The sequence below is a fragment of the Mytilus trossulus genome, chromosome 8 (genome assembly GCF_036588685.1).
Source record: "Mytilus trossulus isolate FHL-02 chromosome 8, PNRI_Mtr1.1.1.hap1, whole genome shotgun sequence".
Taxonomy (NCBI): domain Eukaryota; kingdom Metazoa; phylum Mollusca; class Bivalvia; order Mytilida; family Mytilidae; genus Mytilus; species Mytilus trossulus.
The window spans coordinates 14,070,312-14,095,231 of NC_086380.1; the positions used below are offsets into that span (position 1 = coordinate 14,070,312).

General features: G+C 32.3%; 2 protein-coding genes across 2 annotated transcripts; one reads left to right on the forward strand and one right to left on the reverse strand.

Annotated features, from left to right (window-relative positions):
- Positions 1–570: 570 nt before the first annotated feature.
- LOC134681669 (uncharacterized) lies at positions 571–2,873 on the forward strand. Its single transcript, XM_063541321.1, has 2 exons — positions 571–688; positions 2,286–2,873. The coding sequence occupies exon 2, from the start codon at positions 2,287–2,289 to the stop codon at positions 2,770–2,772; it is 486 nt and encodes a 161-aa protein (XP_063397391.1). The 5' UTR covers positions 571–688; position 2,286; the 3' UTR covers positions 2,773–2,873.
- A 7,697-nt stretch (positions 2,874–10,570) lies between these two features.
- Positions 10,571–22,054, reverse strand: LOC134727372 (uncharacterized). The gene is made up of 5 exons (XM_063591747.1): positions 22,042–22,054; positions 20,846–21,033; positions 19,168–19,331; positions 17,853–18,037; positions 10,571–10,770 (listed from the first exon to the last, which is right to left on the reverse strand). Exons 1-5 carry the CDS (start codon positions 22,052–22,054, stop codon positions 10,643–10,645), a joined length of 678 nt encoding a protein of 225 aa, XP_063447817.1. The 3' UTR covers positions 10,571–10,642.
- Between the last annotated feature and the right edge of the window lie 2,866 nt (positions 22,055–24,920).

Consider the following 24,920-nt stretch of genomic DNA (forward strand, 5'->3'; position numbering starts at 1 on the left):
ATTGTTTCCTATCTAGCTACATCCATTCACTTTAATTACTTATTCTCTACTCTCCCGCATCTCAACATTTACCAAGTTTTTTTTCACGTGAAGGCCTTCACTTCTTTCATCACTTTCTCACACATAAAATCGTCATACCTCCCCAGACCACACAACTAAAGGGGCAGAATATAAACAAACAGAGACATAAATTATATCGCTTCTAATTGGAAATGACACAGTTAAAACACAGCTGCATTATACATTAAATTTAACGGTCAATCAGACGTTCTGCGAAAGTTCACTAAAGTAATAAATTTACTAATACTTAAGACTCTTTACTATAGGAAATTAATGTAGTCAATATTAAATACTGATCTGAGATAAGAATAAATATTGCAAAGTTTCACCCTATGACAATCCGATCAAATAAATCACGTAATTAAAACGGCATTTCTGTAAATTACAATTTATAGCAAAATTTCTTCTTTTACTGAATGTATTTTTCATTTGTTTTATTCAATTACAATTATCATTTGTTTCTGCTCTTTTATTGATAGAACTATATAATTGATTATTTTCAAATCTATATATAAACGCCCATCTGTTTTAAATTTTTCCCAGATGGGTGCCACTGTGACGCGATTGTGGTGAAATTTTAGCGCCATTCATCACGCCACGTCTCTATCGAACTGGACGTAGATTTAATGTAAGTAAAATTATCCGTTAAAGTTTATTCTGTTTCGCCGTTTCTTTTAAAAAATTCTATTACAAAATGTATTATATAGGAACAGAATAATATATACTACACGATAAACAAATATCGTAAATAAAAGAACAATAAACAATTCAAAACTGAAGTAATAATAAATTTATCTGACCTACATATATATATCGTATCACTGTTTTGGTTTCACACATCTGCAGAAAATGCAACACGTACGTGCATGATGTAGTATCTAAAATTGATTAAAAAAATAGGAATTTAGTTGAATATGTTGTACATAATACATCTTGTTTTATAAACAATATATTTTTGTAAGTGTAACACTCAACGTCATGTATTAATTAACTTTTGTGAAATTCGTCTGCAGAAACCCCACACACGTGCAGCTAATTTGATTCTAATTGAGGTCGAGATAGCAAGCTATCTTATAAACTGGACCCCTGCTGAAGTTTCAATCTTACAACAATGTATTTCGAAGTATCAATCAAGATCATGATTATAGAAACAGATGGCATACCTTGAAAAAAACTTCAGTGTATTTACAAAATAGTTTGTCTTGTTATACATCATGAGTCAATCTCCAATCTGTCGGTTTTTTTTTACTAAAATCTACATTATATTTCTTGCCATCTTCGCTAGCCAAGGGTTACGATCCACTCCCGCTAGAGAGCGAGAGTGGATCGTAACTCTTGGCTAGCGAAGATGATTTCTTGCAAGGGACAATATTATTTTAATTAAAACGTACTTTTATTGATTATATGTAAAACAGTTATATTTTGACAGAGGCTACTTTGCGGGCGAAACAGTACTTATGATCTGATTAAAATAGTTTGATTAAAAGAGAGCTATAAAAAATAGCATATTTCAATAACGATGGCTATTTTACCGGCGCCGGCAATATTGTGAATTTGTTAATTTGCATGTTCTATGTAAAGTTTTAAAAGATATATCAGTCATAATGAAAATTGGAAGATGTCAATAAAAAAATAAATAAGAATACTTAAGGAGCTAAATATACCATTTGATAAATCTCTCATATAGCCCTAAAATCATTTATTTGTAATAACATTTGCTTTTGAAATAAGGGATAAAACATTTAACTTATAAAAAAAACAATAGAGAAAGGGGGTAAGAGGAGCGAAGGTATGGCATTTTCTTTAAAAAAAAATTGACTTCCAAATTGATGAAACAAAACATTCTGTTTGAGTAGAGGATACAATAATATTCTGAATTCAGATTTTTACTTACTTTATAGTGTTGACTTTTATCAAAATGATTTGATTGACAGCATTTAAAATTAAATAAAATTGCTCGCGAAGTGCGCGAAAAAAATTCCGACTCGAACAAAACATAACCGTCCTTGAAGTTAGATTGATGCTCCCTAACAGTATTTTCTTAGAATTTCTAACAGGTTATAATGTAATTAAATTGTATACCATCAATATTTGGTTCCGTTTTCCAACAGCTGACACAATACTAATGCCTTACGTTTTTGTTAATTTTATTGTTTCGTATTGTATCTCTTTAAACAGACTGAGTGTATATATATACAGTCGTATTAATTACGCACATATTTCAGAATGGACGAAAAGTACAGAACCAGAAGGCAAAGACGACTAGACTATAAGAGAAAGTGGATGGCGGCTAAACGTGCTCAAAATCGGAAACCACCACGCGAAACTGTTTTAAGTTCGTCCGACAGTGATGATACCAGCCAAACAACACCTTCAAAGTACATCAAAACCCCTGACACACCCATTATTGCCAACGAAAATAGTTCAGACGAAAATCCAAAATGTAGTACCACGTGTTTCACCCAGGAGACACCTACATGTACGAGTCTAAATGACAATACTTCAAAACGGGATATAATAGACGAAGACAATGCGGTTGGTTATGACTCTGAATCCGGACATGAATCTACAATCAATGAAACTCTGTACGACGATTTGACTGCTTGGATTGACAAATATCAGATAAAACATGATGCTGTTGACGATTTGTTAAATATTTTGAAAAAACATGGCCATCTAGACATTACTTCGACAGCTGGAATACTTCTTTAACATGTGAAATCAAAACGCAATAGTATTACTGAATGAAGTACTCGAGGAGTGATATACCTGGATTCTTTAGAACTCAAAAATATTTGAATCTAGGTCATTGATGCAATAAATTCTATCAAACATTTGCATTTTCAACCTTTTCCATCACCATACCACATGAAAAGAAATGGTACACAATGCTTTCCTCCATAGAAATAACACCATTTCACGTGCAAATTTATTATTTTATTTTATATGGAATATGTTGTAAAAAAAAAATAGCCCGAAAAAAAAGTGCTACACAGCTAGATAAAAAGTGATCCGTCATGTCAGTATGATGGATTTCTCATTGACAAAATATTGGTTGAATTGGAGGTAGATTTTCAAGCAGGTTTTCAGCGTTCCCATCGAACATGTTGAAACCAACTGTGCACCTCCTCTGGTCGACTTTATCTTTTTTTACGTAGACATTGAAAAACGTAATGGGTGTCCTAGTATACAATTGATGAACCAGGATTTTGTTTTTTGTCTAATAAAAATGTCATGGAAAGTACATAGACATAAAAAAAAAACAGATGATGTGGTATGATTGTCAATTAAACAACTATCCATAAAAGACCAAAATGACACAAACATTAACAATTATAGGTCATCGTACGGCCTTCACCAATGAGCAATGCCCATTCCGCATATAGTCAGCTATAAAAGGCCCCGATAAGACAATGTAAAATATTTCAAACGAGAAAACTAATACTTTATTTATATAAAAAATTGAACGAAAAACAAATATGTAACACATAAACAAATGACAACCACTGAATTACAGGCTCCTGACTTGGATAAGGCACATACATACAGAATATAGCGGGGATAAACATGTAAGCGAGATCCCAACCCTCCTCCTACACTGTGACAGTGGTACATGTATAACAGTACAACATAAGAACGAACTATAAAAATCAAGTGAGTAAAGCTTAACTCATCAGATGGACAAAAATACAAGTGGACGTACGCGTGGACGGGTACTTGTACATCCTAACAACAAAATGACACAAGGTACATATCTGAGAGTACTCACAGTTAACGGACAGCTAGTTCAAGCCTCTGACAAATCATGAAAAAAATATGGAAATAAGACTAAATTATCAATCCGTACACATCCAACATCTAATGGATTTCGTGTCAAGACGTCATAATAGACATGTAACGTTAAGGTAAATATTTAGTTTATAAAAAAAGAAGATGTGGTATGATTGCCAATGAGACAACTATCCACAAAAGACCAAAATGATACAAACATTAACAATTATAGGTCACCGTACGGCCTTCAACAATGAGCAAAGCCCATACCGCATAAAGTCAGCTATAAAAGGCCCCGATAAGACAATGTAAAACAATTCAAACCAGAAAACTAACGGCCTTATTTATATAAAAAAATGAACGAAAAACAAATATGTAACACATAAACAAACGACCACCACTGAATAACAGGCTCCTGACTTGGGACAGGCACATACATAAATAATGTTGCGGGGTTTAATGTTATACTTCACAAACTACTTAATATTTATAGATATATAGGAAGATGTAGTATGAGTGTTAGTGAGACAACTCTCCATCTAAGTCACAATTTGCTTCTTTGTTACTAATAGGGATCTTTTTAGATTTGTATTACTGGTTCGTTCTATCGGGGACTTTAAAGTGTACGTCGACTTACAGGAGGACATCAACTCTGATCCTCTCATTACACATTAGTCCTATCTTACTAATTTATCCTGTGCCTCCTATTAGTAATTAACTAACATGGTTAACGGACTATATATATATATAGCATGGGTTCGAATCCCGGCGAGGGAAGAACCAAAAATTTGCGAAAGCAAATTTACAGATCTAACATTGTTGGGTTGATGTTTAGACGAGTTGTATATATATAAATTTACAGATCTAACATTGTTGGGTTGATGTTTAGATGAGTTGTATATATATATATATATATACATAAACCAGGACAGATCAGACAATATACCTCATACATGTCTGATAGAATTGAGAATGGAAATGGGGCATGTGCCAGATACAACAACCCGACCAAGAAACAGAAAACAGTTAAATCAGGGATATAATCAATAAACAAATTGTTGGCAGTATCAACTTTTTGCTCTATCGACGAAAAGAGATAAACTTTTAAAAACAAAAAATAGACATTCGTACACAAAAATTTATCATGAATTCTCCCACAAACGTAATGAAAATTATATGTGCAAGTCAAGAATCAAATGCAGATTTTCAAATAAAATAAACGTGGTATTATCATGATTATTGAAAATGATATTGCTATCCACCAAAGAATGAATGACCTTTATGTTAAAGCAATTATAAGCTTTGTCACCGTCCAACCTTCATTAAAGAACAAAAACAATGCAACATATAGTAAGCTACTATGCATAAGACCACAAAAGGTAAACAACTAAAAGAGGTCGGGGTTCATAAGGAAAAATTCAGTTGAATTTAAAGGCTGATATAAATAAAACATTAACATAATGCAGTTTGAATAAATCAATAAAGAATTTAATATTATGGAACCAAATAACCTTTCAGATTGTCAATTATGTAGGCATATAGGGATAATGTCAACGGGGCAGTCAACAACGTTGTGGAAGAAACTAATCTAATATCACGGCAAATTACCACTCTACCCTTTTTATACCCACCAGTTATAAGGCATTTAGTTGAAGAATTATAAGACCAAGCTCATTTTTTTTTTGGTGGGTTTCGTGTTGCTCAGTCAATATATTCTTATATATGCTGTTGAGTATTTTTCATGATTAAATTAGTCTTCTGATTCATTCTAATATTATAGTCATCATTTTATAATGTGAGGTTAATATTTTGAAAATCAATTCGAAAATATAATCAAATTAAATAGAACTTTGATTTGATAGATTTTGTTTTTCAGGTTAAGGCGGGTGATCTCTGTTAAAATCAACCATGGATGTTTCTGTTGGAAACGTTAAGTCGTTTTTAAGTCAACTGTTAATAGGTTTTTGAAGAGTTGAATATGCCGTTAGTTTTCTCGTTTGAATTGTTTTACATTGTCATTTTGGTGCCTTTTATAGCTGACTATGCGATATGGGCTATACTCATTGTTGAAGCCCGTGCGGTGACCTATACCTGTTAATTTCTGTGTCATTTTCTCTCTTGTGGAGAATTCTGGCAATCATACCACATCTTCTTTTTTATATTTAATTAATTGTTTTGACTCTTGTCGTTCTTTTTTTTCAAACTTCAATAAGGAGTCGTTGGTCTATTATCTTCTTTTGTCAAAATTGAAGATCTTTACTTGCTGATCATCAGTGCTTATTTTTAAAAGTCTCTGTCTATCTGTTACAGATTTAAATCTATATGCCAAAAAGGGGAAACTGGCAAAAAGAGCATAGATTTTATTAACCAACGATTTCAACGATTTCAACGATCAGACTTCGTAATATTATTTGTAGGACTTGCTTTGCTGATCGTTTTTGTAATTCAAACGATATCAATTATAACGATAACGACATCCAGAGTAAAAGAATATTATGTAATGACGGCGTGCACAAAGTTGACGGCAACTGTAAAATGCGCTTTTTCAATAGCTTTAAACATATAATATTTATATGTATTTTTAATTTTTTTGGGAGAAGAATTTTGTTTCATGATAAAATGATGAATGCATGCCATAAGCCTTGAATCCATATTACTAGTGAGGTAAATTAATATTTAATCTATAAAGCATGAAACGGACATATAGAAAACGGCAAAAAATCGGTGTAACTTGTAACATTAAATTAGCATAAAATAAAGTTTTTGACCTAAAACTTATACAAATTTAATATTGTATCCCACATTTTCGTATGATAGAATTGTTCAGATTCGGACTCTGACATTATATGAAATTTACCGCAAAAAACCCCAAAAAAACACCATGATAGTAGATATACTTGAAATGATCTTCGTTATGTGTAAGAAGTAGTAATTTGGAAGGACTAATAATCAAAATGGAAGAATCGGTAAGAAAAATATGTATTTGCTATCTTTTTATTTTCAAAATAACTTGATATTCGAAATGTGCAAAACCAGAGGTTTAATAAAATCTGCAACATATGAATGATTCGATAGTCCAGATTGAACACCTGATTTTTTTAAATGTCCAGCTATTATGTTACAATCTAAAGAAATGGTGTTTTGATACGGAAGCCGATACGGGCCATTCAAAAAAAATAATTTATGTCGTAATTACGACATAGCATGTCGTAATTTCGACATAATATGTCGTTATTACGACATCGCTATGTCGTAATTTCGACATAACATGTCGTTACAACGGCATCGCTATGTCGTAATTTCGACATATCATGTCGTAATAACGACATAACTATGTCGTTTTAACGACATAGCTATGTCGTATTAACGACATCGCTATATATATATAAGAATATGTATTATGATTTGCAAGAGACTAAATGACACAGAAATTAACAACTATAGGTCATCATAATACCCCCAATAATTAGAAAAGCCCCCGAATTGTCAGCTATAAAAGAGGGAGGAAAGATACCAGTGGGAGAGTCCCCTCAATGCTGTGTGGCAGACAGTGTTATTATTTAATTATTAGCTCCCTTGGTAAAACTCCAAATTTCATATTTAATGTATTTTATTGTTAAATAATTTACATGAAGCTTATGAAGCATATATATGTTAATTGCATAGCTTTTGCTATTTGAATTTATTGGTTAAAGATTTCTATTTATATTATAAAGTTTGATATTTGCATTGTCGCAAATCCTAGGCTACCTTCTTTGGATACGTAAAGTATGAAATTTATATATTTTATAGATCTCATCTCTGAGTGACTGATACCAATGGTCAAAGAGCTGTAAATTAAACCACGTTTCAATTGTCCTACCAAGGCAAGCAATTCTCTCTATCTACTGATATTTAGCGCATACTATATGGCTTTATGTAACAAGGGTAAATTGTAGTATAGTTTGCTCTATTTCAACTTTCAAACGTTGGGCACGATGTTCCTACAACCCCTAGGATTTAAAACAGAATCTTCGCAATGTCGTCCGCAAAACAAGACTTAATACCAGTTCACGAAATATTTTACTTCTCGATTTGTCCTGCTATTCATGTTATAACTGTCGTGATAAAATCAATTAGTGTACTAGCGAAGCCGGAACTTTTCGTCAATATAAACTTGTGCATGAAATGGAGGTAATTGAAAGACGAATCCCAAACAGCGACGAAAACCGTTTTATCGAATTAATAAAAACCCGGGATTATATTTGTCTTTTTCGCGAACGATCCAGGAGTAGATTACTATATTTTAAAATGTATATATTTGAAGATGACTTGGCCCGGGAAATAATTCTCAAACTTAGGTTCAAGTAATTGAAGGGGTGTATTTCGAAAACATATATGCCAGGGAAAATACAATTCTATTCAAATTTAATCAAGGGTAAACATGTTCGATTTCCTTGCAGAGTGTCAGATATATTTGTATTGGGGTTGAATTAAGATATAGAAAGTTTACAATGACGGATGATATCACAGTGGATGATATGCACATTGAGAGTTAAACATCCTACCCTATGATATTTTTTTTTTTTATAGAAAATCGTATACATGTACTTCCGTCCTGTCTTTCCTTCCTACATTACTTGCGACTGTACTGCATTTTTAGTTGAAATAACTTAAAGGGTAAACATTATTAAATCGATGTCCACAACTCGAGGTAATTTTTGATAAAATGACATCACAAAACGAACAGAACCAGAATCAACCAACACTATAAAAAACCGAATAAACTTGCAAAAATTAATCGAAGTCCAAATCCCTCTTTGACACCGCATTTTAAGTGTAACGGAAAATCGTGCCCAACGTTTGAAAGTAGAAATAGAGCTATCAATACTTCAATTCACCCTTAATACAAGATGCCATGTAGTTTGCGCTTATGTAAAGGGAGATGGGATGATTGGCTTGCAAAATCAGTCCCTATACCAATCCAAAAAATAATCTTCCAACTAATAAAAATCTGATACACCCTTGTCTGGCTGTACAGTCCTTTAATTAACGATATTTAAGTCCAGTAACTTATTATTTATTTTTTTTTATCTTTATTCAATTCTTCATCATATATATACAACAGATATATTACATATTACACAATATTATCAAAAAGCCTTAAATTAATTCTTATTTATAATTATTGGAAATGGAATCTCAAAAATATATAAGTTTCTCACTGAAGGTATTCAAAGAAGGTAGCCTAGGATTTTGCGACGATGCAAATATTTAACTTAACAATATAAATAGAAATCTTTAACCAATGAATTCAAATAGCAAAAGCTATGCAATTAACAAATATATACTTTATAGCTTCTTGTAAATTATTTAACAATAAAATACATTAAATATTAAATTTGGAGTTTTACCAAGGGAGCTAATAATTAAATAATAACACTGTCTGCCACACAGCATTTCGGGGACTCTCCGTATTGTTTCTTTTCCCCCTCTTTTATATATATGGGGCCTTTTCTAATTATTGAGGGCATTATGATGACCTATAGTTGTTAATTTCTGTGTCATTTGTTAGTCTCTTGTCAATCATAATACATATTCTTTTAGTATAGATATGTCGTTATTACGACATAGTGATGTCGTTATTACGACATAGTGATGTCGTTATAATGACATGTTATGTCGAAATTACGACAAAGCGATGTCGTTATAACGACATGTTATGTCGAAATTACGACATAGCGATGTCGTAATAACGACATGTTATGTCGAAATTACGACATAGCGATGTCGTAATAACGACATGTTATGTCGAAATTACGACATAATTTTTTTTTTTTGAATGGCCCTTATCGGCTTCCGTATTTTGACGATCGTCGCTAATTATTTCCATTATACTGCTCGTAGCAAATGTTTATTTATATTTTCAAAATGTGCATTTGCTACACTTTTTTGTTAAAAAAAAAAGAAAGAAGTAAGTTGAACGTGAATGTTTAGAATTATGTGGTAAACTAAGTGTCCAGTGTTTTTGTTACGTGTACATTTTCTGAGGGAAAATACCGACGTCGTAAATGATTTTTTTTGTAATTTGAAGACGTTACATTTGTAGACTGAATCAGCTTTTTGCACGCCGTCATTAGATCTTAGCTGACCATGCTGTATTGGTTTTTCTCATTATTAAAGGTGAACTAAATTTTGTGGGGGTAGCTGTTTCAGTATCGACATTGGCAATCATATCGCATTTCCTTTTAATATCAAACGGTTTAAAAAACATTTGTTTAATGCTTAAAACAAGAAGTATATTAATTTAACAGAAAAGCTGTTATTTATTAAAAACAGTTTGCATACCTTCAAAGTATTACATATGGACATGAACGCATTTGCTTATTTGTGGTTACTAAAAGAACAAAGTATAACCTTTTTCTTTTTGATGTACAAAATGTATACGTGTGTATAAAGGCCCTACGGTAGTAGTGTTAAATTTCTCTGTCATTGGGTCTCTTGTGAAGAGACATCTTGGCAATCATACCGCATTTTCTTTCAATTATTATGATTTCATTGTTTCTGTTTAAATTTTAACAAAAATAGAACAGCTTGTTACCATTTAAGGACATAAATTGTATACAGCATGGCATAGTTACAGACAGTTTCGAATGAACATTGCGCAAACAAGGTAAATCAGATTACAATGACTGATTATGCTATATGACGGACTACTACTACCAAGGACTCATGCTGCAATTATAACTCATACAAACAATTCAACAATCGATTTTTTAATGTATTGCATCAAACAGAATTAACGAATTAATTTTCCTACGCTGTTTTGTTTCTAAAACGGCACCCATAGTTCCTCAGGTAATATGGTCGTGGTGGCCATGGTCGTGATGGCCACTTCCCGTTCAACGTCTTTTCCTTGGAGTACTTGAATTGACATCATGTCAGCAAAATCATAGTCACCTACATATAAATTGTGGTTATAATTCAAAGAACTACCATAGCCAATTATATATCAAATATTATCATTAAAGGGTACTACATGTACCTTAACCAATTATACATCAAATATTATCATTAAAGGGTACTACATGTACCTTAACCAATTATAAATCAAATATTATCATTAAAGGGTACTACATGTACCTTAACCAATTATAAATCAAATATTATCATTAAAGGGTACTACCTAAACCATTTATTAATCAAATATTATCATTAAAGGGGGACTGCCTTAACCAATTATATATCAAATATTATCATTACAGAGGAAATACCTTAACCAATTATAAATCAAATATTATCATTAAAGGGGGACTACATGTACCTTAACCAGTTATAAATCAAATATTATCATTAAAGGGTACTACATATACCTTAACCAGTTATAAATCAAATATTATCATTAAAGGGTACTACCTAAACCATTTATTAATCAAATATTATCATTAAAGGGTACTACATGTACCTTAACCAGTTATAAATCAAATATTATCATTAAAGGGTACTACATATACCTTAACCAGTTATAAATCAAATATTATCATTAAAGGGTACTACCTAAACCATTTATTAATCAAATATTATCATTAAAGGGTACTACATGTACCTTAACCAATTATAAATCAAATATTATCATTAAAGGGTACTACATGTACCTTAACCAATTATATGTCAAATATTATCATTAAAGGGTACTACCTAAACCATTTATTATTCAAATATTATCATTAAAGGGGGACTCCCTTAACCAATTATATATCAAATATTATCATTACAGAGGAAATACCTTAACCAATTATAAATCAAATATTATCAGTAAAGGGGAACTGCCCAGGAGCGGATCCATCCATATTAAAAAAAAGGGGGGTTCCAACTAGAATTATGTCCCATTAAAATGCCTTTATCGGCCAAAAAAAAGGGGTCCAACCCCCGGACCCCTCCCCCAATTGGATTCGCCAATGCTGCCATTACAAACTCTATAGAACAGTCATAATGAATCAGTTCAAAATAATATAAATGGTAATTCAACTCAATTATCTTCGTTTTCAATACAGAACCACAGCTTGAGAACTAAAGAGTAGCAGTTATCGTATAATTAAAAATCCAATTGAAAATTTAATATGATTGAAAATGATATAACTTTACACCAAATAAAACTAAACAACGTTGAAGTCATCAACTATAGGTCCCGATACAGCTTTCTATAATGAACAAAAGTTATACTGTCAAGTCTTTTAGTCTGCTATAACGCCCCATTCCCAAACCACCGCATGGAAATGTTTTCTATTCAATAGTCACATTAAAAAAAACCACGAAAAAAAAATAAAAAAATACCAAACTCCAAGGGAAATTCAAAACGGAAAGTTCTTTATAGAATCGTAACATCAAAAGTACAAACACATCTATCGAACGGAAAACAACTGTAATATTCATGACTTGTATTTCCCTCTGTAGAAAATAGTGCATTAAAACTGGTTTGATGGCTAGCTTAACCTCTAACTTGTATGTCAATTGCATTTAGTTCTATTATATTGACCACGATGTGTGAGCAAAACAAAAAGACATAAAACGTAAAAACATCAACAATTGGGATACAGCAGTCAACATTGTAATATAATCTTAATCACTATATATAAAAACAAATAACTGTTTTAACAAAGACACACGTGAAAAATCTAATGGTCTGATACATACACAACATATGGTAAACAACCTACTTCTATTTTATAATAATCAATTTGCCAACTATTGATTTGATTCTGTAAGTACAAACATTTTAAACAAATTACTTAGTACCTTTGTCAATCGTAGACAGGTTCTGTATTAATTTAGACAAAATAGGCTTTAGCCAATGCAACATGAAAAAAAAATTCTGCTTTTAAAAGTATTTAGCTTGACAACACTGTGCAAATAATAATATTAAAAGATTTTAAAACCTTACAATTTACTCAAATAACGCACATGCTCTTTCTGTTAGCTCTCCATTGTAATGGAAGAGAAGAAAAAGAGAGGAACGAAAGATCCCAGAGGGACAGTCAAACTCATAAATAGAAAATAAAATGATAACACAATGGCTAAAAATTAAAAGGACAAACAGACAGAAAAAAATACACATGACACAACATAGAAAACTAAAGAATAAACAACACGAACCCCACTAAAAACTAGGGGTGATCTCAGAGTAATAAATCCCGGAACTTGCTATTACATCAACATTTGGCTTACATTTGTCATTGTGTGTATGAAAATTACCAAAATATTTGATATTTCCTTGTAAATAAAATTATTTGTATACGTAAATTTTTGATTCACATTTGTACAGTGGCGGGAAATTTTTGTTTCCATAAATGTAAACATTGTAAACCACTTCCGGTTTACTTCTTTGTTTTTGTTTTGTTTTGATCGGCAAACAGAGTCTCTGTGATTAAATAGGTAATAATATCCTATCTATCTATCCTTACACCTTATATAATATGGCTTCCTAGTGTGTTTATCCTGTGTCCTTGAGTCGCCCAAGGAACGAAGATCTAATTTGTCATCAACTACTAACTCTTATTAAACATGTTATGAATGTGTATGAGAGTCACCATCCTTCTCTTCACTGATTATATTTTTTATGACACTTAGACTCTGTCAAAATGTTTAAACATAGCTTAGTCGTGATTTGCCCAACATTTTTTTATTTTTCTGAGCACCGTCAATGAGTTTAATATACAAAATAATATACTAGACTCCAACAAATATGAGGGTATCACTATCAGCCTTCAATGTGACACAACAATTGAGGTATCTACTCAGATTTATTACTGGCACTTACATGTGTCCAATTTTAAAAGTAAATGTGTTTTTGGCAAATCAGATCGCCACATTCATCTTTTGATCAGAATTCTTTTAAGCAACCAGGTTGAAACCAACCCTGGCCCATCAAACTTGAATGACTCCAGTTACCCATGCTCTATTTGCTCCCATGAGTGTACCTGGGACAGTGATGCCATTGTTTGTGATAATTGCGATAAATGGTGTCATATTGGATGTGTAAATATAAGTCCATTAATGTATGAAAAGTTTGGAAATTCATCAGCACTTTGGATATGCCCGATATGTGATACTCCTAATCACTCTAGAACCATTTTTCAATCATACCTCTCATCAGGTAATTCTATTTTGAACCCTAACTCATATTCAGTACTTTCAGATAGTTCAGCTTTTTCCTTAAGCTTTAATATAAATGATAGTCATGAAAACTTTGGAGACCCAGTTGCTACATCATCACCTAAACCACCAGTGACGAAGCAATTAAGAAATAAGAATATTAATAGACAAAACTCATTAAGAGTTCTTCAGATTAATTTTAGAAGTTGTAAAAATAAAGTTCCTCAAATTGAAAATTTATTAACATCATCTAAACCAGATATTATTATTGGTAATGAAACTTGGCTAAACAAAGATGTATTATCTTCTGAAATTTTTCCAAACACACTATTTGAAGATGTATTCCGAAACGACAGGGTCGGAAAAGAAGGTGGAGGTGTATTAATCGCCATTAAACAAGGTATTATTTGCCAAGAAGTATATAAAAGCAAAAATGTAGAACTTATTGCTGCCCAAATTAATATAACTGATACTAAATCCTTAGTTATTATTTCTGCATATAGACCACCAAATAAAAATGATATAGACTATCTCAAACAAATGATCATTGAAATTAATGAACTTAAGTTAAAATTTAAAAATTCCACCTTCTGGCTTGGTGGTGACTTTAACCTTCCAGACATAAAATGGCCTGAGCAAAATATATCTGGCTCAATGTATTCTAAGGAGCTGAATGAAGCATTTATAGATATGCTGAACAACTTAGGCATTGAACAAATGGTTGATTTTCCAACTAGGAAAGATAATATACTTGACCTTTTCTGCACAAACCAACCTGCATTAATAACAAAAATAAAATCTATACCAGGTATATCTGACCATGATATTGTTTTAGTGGATGCAATCTGCAAGCCCCAAAGATCTAAACAATCACAACATAAAATTTATTTATGGAAAAAGGTAGATATTAAAAAGATAAAAGACGTAACATCTCATTTTATATCTGAACTTATATCTCAGACTTATGAAAATTTAAATATTGACCAATTATGGAATAAATTCAAAGAAGGTAGCAATAAAATAATAGATGATAATGTACCAAGCAAAATCACTAAATCTAAGTACACCAACCCTTGGGCAAATAGGGATATAGACCATTTATGTAAAAAACAACGTAAAGCTTACAACAAAGCTAAAAAAACTGGTAAACAAGAACATAAAGATAAATATAAAAAGTTAAAAGCTACTGCTCAAAGAGAAATAAGAAGAGCCCAGAGCACATATATGCAAGAAATAATTAGCCCCCAGTTAGAAGAAAAACCTAAATCTTTCTGGCAATTTATTAAAAGCAAAAAAACAGAAACATCTGGAGTGTCACCATTAAGAGGAAAGGATGGTTTATTGTATAGTGAGCCGAATACACAAGCTAACATCCTAAACGAACAATTTAAAAAGGCTTTTACTACCGAAGATACATCCTCTATGCCAAATAAAGGTACAAGTCCCCACCCCACTATGCCAGATATATTTATTAGTAATAATGGCTTATTAAAGTTACTTAAATCCACATAAAGCCACTGGCCCTGATAATCTGCCAGCATATTTTTTACATAATTTTGCAGAAGAATTGTCTCCATTTTTGACATTCTTTTTCCAAAAATCTATTGATACTGGTAAAATTCCAAATGATTGGAAGCAGGCTAATGTTGTACCTATATTTAAAAAAGGTGACAAGCATAACGCTATTAATTATAGACCAGTTTCATTAACTGCAATATGTTGCAAAATTTTAGAACATATTTTAACAAGCAACATAAGGAAACACCTTACAATTAATAACATTTTAAATGATAGTCAGCATGGGTTTAGAAGCAAAAGGTCTTGTGAGACCCAACTTATCATCAGCATACAAGATCTTGCTAAATCATTGGGATATGGTAACCAAATAGATGTCATACTTTTAGATTTTTCCAAAGCTTTCGATAAAGTCCCCCATAAAAGATTAGCCCAGAAATTAGAATTTTATGGTATTAGAAATCAAAATTTAAATTGGATAAATGACTTTTTAGCTGACAGGCAACAGCAAGTACTACTAAACGGTGTAAAATCTTCAAAATTAGCAGTTGATTCTGGTGTCCCTCAGGGAACAGTTTTAGGCCCAACATTTGTTTTACTCTTTATAAATGACCTACCCGAACATGTAACTTGCAATGCAAGACTTTTTGCAGATGACTGTTTATTATATAGAAATGTAAATAATAGTTCTGATGCACAATTACTTCAAAAAGATTTGTCTAGTTTAGTAAAATGGGAAGAGGATTGGCAAATGAATTTTAATCCTGAGAAGTGTTATGTAATTCATATTTCTAAAAAAAGTAAACCTTCCACTTTTGATTATATATTACATAATCATATTTTAGAAGCAGTAAAAGACAGTAAATATTTAGGCGTAACTATAAGCCATGATCTTGATTGGGGAACGCATATTAACAATATTACTTGCAAGGCAAATCAAACCTTAGGTTTTCTTCGTAGGAACTTAAAAAACTGCACACGTAAGGTTAAAAACCTTACGTACACATCACTTGTCCGTCCGGTCGTCGAATACTCTTCCCCTGTCTGGGATCCATACAAAAAAACAACACATCACTCAGGTTGAGCAGGTTCAGCGTAAGGCAGCCAGGTTTGTCTTCAATGATTATAAAGATAGATCACCTGGAGCAGTTTCAAATTTAATAAAATCATTGGAATGGGAAAATTTAGAATTAAGAAGGAAAAAGGCTAGATTAACTATGCTGTATAAAATAAATTGGGGGTTAGTTGAAGTTCCTAAGGACAACTTAACAATTTCTGATAGACGCACTAGGGGGAAACATAAATTTAGGCAAATATCCACAAATAAAGATTTCTATAAATTTTCATTTTATCCTCGCACTATTTCGGACTGGAACTCACTACCTGAAGCAATAGGTATGTCTGACACCCTGGAATCCTTCAAAAGTGGCATATCCACTCTAACACTTGAAGGATCCACAGCAACTTATTAAACTTTGAAGCCACTGTACGTAATGTATATATGTTATTGATAATGATTTTTCTTTGTCATATTATTTTTAAATTAAGTCCATATGTACATAGCACACAAGTTCCGGGAAGTTTTACACTCCTACCTAGGAGTCTACTCCCGTATTCGGAAGAAGAAGAAGAAGAAGAAGAAGAAGAAGAAGAAGAAGAAGAAGAAGAAGAAGAAGAAGAAGAAGAAGAAGAAGAAGAAGAAGAAGAAGAAGAAGAAGAAGAAAGAAGAAGAAGAAGAAGAAGAAGAAGAAGAAGAAGAAGAAGAAGAGGTGCACCGGAAGGGTAAGCAGATCAAAAAAATGCCCCTCATAAGGGAGACAACTAAAAAAGTGATATTTAATAATTTACAAAGGGTCAATTACGGGAATTGGCACTTGACTATTGGTTTAGAAATTATAATTGAGTATGTTCAACCTCTAGTGATAACAAACAACCCTACCAAGTACATGTGTGGAGTTTTTATAACAAAGTCTCCGATAAGTCCTATTCCTAAGACGACATTATTACAATAATGCTCCAAAGCTGCCAAAATCCGATAATTCACGGAAAACACGCATTGTAGTTGCGTCAACATTACTGTACGATCAGACCAACTTTTATAAATTAGAACCATCGGACTTGCGTTCACACATTATAAAGGCCGCGGTGTATCTTTAAGGCGGAGAACAGCAATACAAGTGCTGTTTCGTAATTTTTTTATTTAAAAAAAAAAATTTGGGGTGGGGGTGTGTATGCGTGTACCTGTCACTGATATATATATTATACCCATTATATTTTTTTCTTATTATACAATGTATACCAGAAAAGTTCTAAATACATATATTTAATGAATAAGTAAATTTACGTAACCATGGTAATGTGATTGCTATACTCACCTTCAGTTTGCCAAAAACCAGCGTGGCCATTGGTTGCATATAGAAAGTAAGGATATTTCCTATAGCTATCATATAAGCAATTCTGTCTATAGCCATCATCTTTAACAAACATCCAACCAGCATCCTCGTCACAGCCTGAATTTATCTTGTTTATGTAAAACCGTCTATTGACACCGTTACCATAGCTACAACATACAGAGCAAAACAAATCGTTCATCATGTTGTACCCTAGAAAAAAATAACTCTGTTCTGTTTTTATTACCTCATACATATTATCCTAAAATACACTTATTAATCTATACAATGTGTGTAACCAGACATTTTGCGAACTTGAAGAATAAAAGCTTCAAACTATATTACTGTAAAACACACGATGCGTCATAACACTTTTAAGCTATCGGCAGGTATAAGGACCCTTCTTTATATAACTAAAATTAAGAATGGAAAACAACCCTTGATTTCGGGTTTTAACAAACAGGGACTCTTCACTGGTATGCTGGACTAGTGAAATATATTGTTAACAGTAGAAAGTGCAATTTGTTGTTGGAAAAAAAAAAATTAAGAATGGAAATAGGGAATGTGTCAAAGAGACAACAACCTGACCATAGAACATGTTAAGGAAGTGTGCTACTCAGTTTCAAAATAATAAGCTTTTGATAACTATCTCACAAACATGTTTAACCCCGCCGTATTTTTGCGCCTGTCCCAAGTCAGGAGCCTCTGGCCTTTGTTAGTCTTGTATTATTTTATTTTATTTTTTTGTGTACAATTTGGAAATAAGTATGGCATTCATTATCACTGAACTAGTATTTTTTGTTTAGGGGCCAGCTGAAGGACGCCTCCGGGTGCGGGAATTCGTCGCTACATTGTAGACCTGTTGGTGACCTTCTGTTGTTGTTTTTTTTCTATGGTCGGGTTTTTGTCTCTTTGACAAATTCCCCATTTCCATTCTCAATTGTATCTAGTGTATATTGATAGGGAATTAATAAAAGAACCATAAGATCAAGCAAAAAATTATATAGGTCAATGTGCTTATATAGGTCAAGGTGCTTGATTTCGAGATATAAGCCATTGAAGGCGGGAATTTGTTCTCTTGTTTCTTCATACTTTATCATTGAACAGTTTAAATTATCGACCTTAACGAAAAATGTACACAACATAAGAAAGATAGGTAATTGTAGTTTGGTGTGAATCGAAATACTTATGACTGTAGTAAGAACAAAAAATAAGGCTGACATTTTATTAAGTGAACTCACAATCCTTATTATATATTATTAATGTTATAGTATTGTAACGAAATGACCTCAGTCCTTACCCGATCAAACTGAAAAATCTTAAACGTGTGTCCAGTTTTTCTAAGTCCGAATATGTAGTTGCTAACAACCGGCTCTGTGTAAACCAATTGAATTTGTGAGTGTTCGTTCCATTAAATGTAATTTGAACAACAATTTCACCATTCTTCCATAACCTCAGTCTTACCTAGGATTAATAAGTCATCAAAAGTAAAAGAACTCTAGTTTATGAAGCACAATACATATTGGTCTACGATCGTCTTTTTAAATATTGTAATAATTTTCCATGCTGTACTTGCTTGACTCAAAAGATGAACACACAAGATCAGAGCCAAAATAGATAAGATAAGATGAATTGTATTTCCAATTTAAATACTGGTGCCTTTTGTTAGCTATAATTCATGTGTTTCTTTGTCTAATATGTTCTCCTTTTATTTGTAGTGTAGTCTTGTAAAGTTATGTTGTCATTTTAATGTAATATTTAACACTGCTGAAAGCGGAAGGTTGAACATGCCACAAAACCAGGTTCAACCCACAATTTTTTTCTTTTAACAATGTCCTGTACCAAGTCAGGAATATGGCCATTGTTATATAATAATTCGTTCCTGTGTGTGTTACATTTTAACGTTGTGTCGTATGTTTTCTCTTATATTTGAGTGTGAATTCACATCACTATTAGACGTGTCACTGTACTTTTCTATCCCAAATTCATGTATTTAGTTTGGATGTTAGGCCGTGTACAGTAAACATATTTAAACATGTCTATATATGGTTTATTGTAATGTACGCTAGTTTCACATTAAATTTGTTCAGATCTACACACCTTGTTTAGCTACCTGTACATAAGATTTGTTTACACTTGTAAACTATATATCATGTAAATTTTCATTACCTAGAACCGAATTCAAATTTTCGAACAACTTTTCTAGCAGTTAAGGAACGACCAAGTCAAAACTGATACCCAAAATAGATTTCTATATTATCTATTATTTTGGATAACTTCATATTTATCTTAGTTATGTGCATTATACACGAGAAGGACTTCTTGTGTCTAATGCATATAGCTAAGATAAATATGAAGTTATCCAAATACAGGAGCCATCAAGGCAGCAGCCACAAAAATAAATTCATTTAAGACATTTGATACTTTGACAGCACGTTTCTTTCAACCTCCGATATACTACACGGACCGTTTAACTCACATCATTTTCACGTGCATTTACTCACGTGAAGTTCATGTGAACTTTGTCTCAAACAAGCTTATTTGTGAAATTTTCAAATTTACTTAAAATCCTAAAAAAATCTATTTTTTCTTCTAAAGTTTGATAAAAAATTTCACGTGAAATTCTATTAGTCTCAATTCAAGCGAAATTCACAAGAAAATTGTGACGTGAGTTTCACGTACACGCTCGTTTGAGAAGAAAATCATGTGAAATTTTTACGTTAATTCAATGTGAGATTCATGTGAAATTCACATGAGCAACATTTGCATTTGATTGTGATCGTGGAATATCAATGAGGAACGAACATTAACTTCAAGAAAGGGAAAGAGCGGGTAAAAGTTTTGATGAAAAACGTAATCTGGTCAAGTAGATAAATCCAAATGACCTTAAGTTTATATTTAAAAAAATGATAATTTTGTTACAACACTATATAATAATATTCGCGAACAAAACTAACATAATATTTCAACAAATGTACCTGTTTTATATGACTTGACCGCCATTCATTGATAATCGGATCTGCTTGGTGCGATTCTTTACACGTGTCAGCATCCTCAACTACACTAGCAAACGTCACCCCACCGTAACCATTCCAAGCGTAAGCACTCCAAGCTTTCAATACCGATTTACTATTCCCGGGACAAGCAACAAAGACCGTTGTCCAGTCTACAATATAGCTTCTAACACTTGATATAAACTTATAGAAATAAGTACTACAAGCGTAAGCACTCGAACCCTCCCATACCGATTAACCGTTGCCGGGACAAGCAACAAAGACCGTCGTCCAATCTAAAATAAATCATCTAGTAATTTCTATAAACTTGTCTCATTGGCACTCACACCACTTCATCCTATATCTATTATATTATAGAAATAAGTACTACAAGCGTAAGCACTCCAACCCTTCCATATCGACTGGACGTAAACACTGACAGAAATATTTGCCACTTGTACTTACTCAAACAACGATTCACTCATAAATGCATTACTGAAAAAGGGTGATGTTGATTGTTTGTTTGTGTAGTATCTCAGATCCGTTAAAATACAATTAGAAATAATAAAAATAAAAAACATCACCCCTCCCTTGCCAAATACTCCTTGAAAAAAAATCCATTTGAAATTTAAACTACTGCAAATTATCCAAAATGACTATCTTGAAGTAGCAAAGGAACAACCATTTTATTTTTAAAAAAGGGGGTGGGGAGGGTGTTCTGAGTCAGATTTTTTTTTCGCGCTAAAGTTTATATTTAGTTTTTGTTGTCGATGGTACCAATACAATATTTAACACTATAGTGTATGGGGTAACTTTTGATTCAGAATATTTGTTCATTCTAATTATCTGTATGATCCGATATTTTTTTAAAATCAAAATGTGGAAAAATCCATCCCCCCTTTTTTTAAAGTCAAATGGTTGGTCCCTAACTGCTAGAAAATTTGTTTGAAAATTTTAGTTCGGTTCTACGTAATGAACATTTAAATGACATATAATTTACAAGTGTCAACAAATCTTATGTACAGGTTGTTAATCAAGGTGTATAGATGTGAACAAATTTAATGTGAAACTAGTGTACATGAATGAATGAATAAATAATTTATTAAAGTGCAACCTATATTGCCATTATATAATACATATGATATGAACATTATTATTTTCAGCCAGCCTTAGAGACTTACGAAGCACTGTCATTTTAAAACATTATTATATATGTATAGCTACATTTGATTTGATATAAAATATTAAGTTTTACAGTTTTACAGGTTTTTTTTGTACATTACGTTAAACCAAATGTAAACATGTTTACTGTATGGGATTAACAAATCCTTAGTTTTTCGAAAAGTGGTGTAAATATTGACAATCATACAACATCTTTGTTTTAAAATAGTTATCAAATGTACCAATATTATAATTTAGAATGCCAGACGCGCGTTTCGGATATGTTCCTTACGTCGTAACTACAATCCCCTTCCCTTTCATGAATTTGACCTGCCGAATTAGACTATTTACCAGATTTGTAATCACATAAGCAACACGACGGGTGCCGCATGTGGAGCAGGATCGGCTTACCCTTCCGGAGCACCTGAGATCACCCCTAGTTTTTTTGGGGGTTCGTGTTGTTTATTCTTTAGTTTTCTATGTTGTGTCATGTGTACTATTGTTTTTCTGTTTGTCTTTTTCATTTTTAGCCATGGCGTTGTCAGTTTGTTTTAGATTTATGAGTTTGACTGTCCCTTTGGTATCTTTCGTCCCTCTTTTCGTCTACATAAGACTCATAAGTTAATGCAGAAGTGCACAAATGTTTAGGTCTTTCTATTGAAATTTATATACAAACTATCACCTATATATCGTTCAATGGTTTTGGACAGGAGTATGAACATGATGAAACGTTATGGAAACGATATTGACAACGTTGTACAACATCGTGTCGACATGGTTTACTTCGCGATATATCGTTAATGTCTTCGATAGTAGCCAAGAGTATGAAACAATATTGACAATGTTGTACAATATCGTGTACATGTCGACATTGTGTACTTTGTGACGTCAACAATATCGGTACTACTTTGCACATAAGACATGAATGTAAAAATTTGGTATTAATCGATTTAATTTTAGAAAATTTTCGTTTTCGTCGTACATCTAGTCCATTTATCTTTACTCCATAATTTGGAACCTACTTATCCTCTATCAATATATTTTTGGGGCTAGTTTTCTCAATTTTCTTTTTTTTTGCCGTTTTCTACACTTTCTACTTATTATTATCTAATATATCAACCTTACCCTATAAACTCTACTATCCGCTTGAATGAAATCATTTAATAACTTACCACCAGTCTCCCGACTGCCCCAGCCATGCACATGATGAACAGAAAGTAAAAATAAAAGCAAAGTGAACATTTCGGAACTTGGAACTATTTCGTTAACAATCGAAAATATCAAATACTTATATTTATAGTTGAACTATAAATGACACGACACTTAACACTTTTAAACAATTTTAGTTTAATTTCCAAAAGATAAATGAGACCTGATATATCAATTTATTGCATTGGTGAAATTAAAATTAATAGTTTCCTTTAAAATTGGGAAATTAGAAACAAACAACTGAGACATGTAATTGGACAGAATACTTATAAACAATTATAATCAATTTTGTGAAAAAATAATTGGGGAGTTATTATTCTATAATATCTACGAGATTAAGTAATGCCATCTGCTCCTTTTTTGATCCATTCACAGATAACATCATACTGACATTTAAATGACTATACGCCTTTTGGAACTGGCGTTATAATTTATTCCCACAACTGAATAGCTAAAATAATGCATCTTAAACTTTATCTCAATTATCTTTTTTCATTTCAACCCTATAAAAACTAAGAGATAAATAAGGAAGAGAGAGAACAAAAATAAAACAAAACGACACTATAATAACATAAAATTATGTCCGTGGACAACGAAAAATGGGGTCATTGATTGTCTTGGTCCAGCTTCAAAGTCAGCACCGTATTGATTCCATGTTTGGTTTTATTTCATTCAGTTGCTCTCTAAAACAATACATTGTTGACATCCATCCTGAATGATGAATCGCTGCAACGTTACAGAACGTGTTCAGCAACTCATTTGAATCATTCATGATATGATTGGTTTTATTTCATTCAGTAGTTCACTAAAAGAAGACATTTGTATGTATTACGATAGGGCCCTATGATAAGGAAGTCCCCCGCTGGTGCCCATCTTGGACGATGGATCGGCCTCAAAGAGACAAATATTGGTGGTAATATATAGTAGTGCATTATCATTATCGCAGGTCGATTCAAAGTGAAATCATGCCCTTGTGTTACACCAATGGAATGTGTGTACGATGGGCACATTGCCATGTTCTCAAGTGTGATAAGCTTAATGATTTCATTCTTTTTTCTAGAACAATGCAATATACAAAAGCCGGTCCATATTCATTTGAATAACGGTAACAATTTTCTGAGTAGATGAATATACAACTGAAGAGACCTTATGTGCATTGACTGTACGCATAGTTTAAGGTTAATTATATTTGTTAATTCTTGTGTCGTTTTTGTTTCTTGGAGGAAATTTGTGTCAGTGACAATCATATCACATCTTTTGTTTTATATCAAATAATTTGATTTTTGCTTAGAACAATGAGTATATAAAAAGAAAAGCGATTGCATACTGTGGATTCATTGATTTTCGTGGGTACCAATTTTCGTGGATTAAGAAAAACTTGCATATTAGTGGATATTCAATTTTGTGGTTTTGCTGAAGTCTGCATACAAACCTATAGAAAAATTATCATTCGTTGAATATTTAATTTCGTGGTTTGACTGTGCCCATGAAATCCACAAAAAATGGTATCCAACGAATAATAATGAATCCACAGTATGTGTGAATGCAAACAGTTACAGGCAGTATCGAATGAACATTGCACCAGTCCATTACAGTAACTGACAATGTTACATATGAAGGGCTACTACCACTGCTTCATGCTGCAATTATAACTCAAACAAACATTTTGACAATCGTTTTTTAATGTACT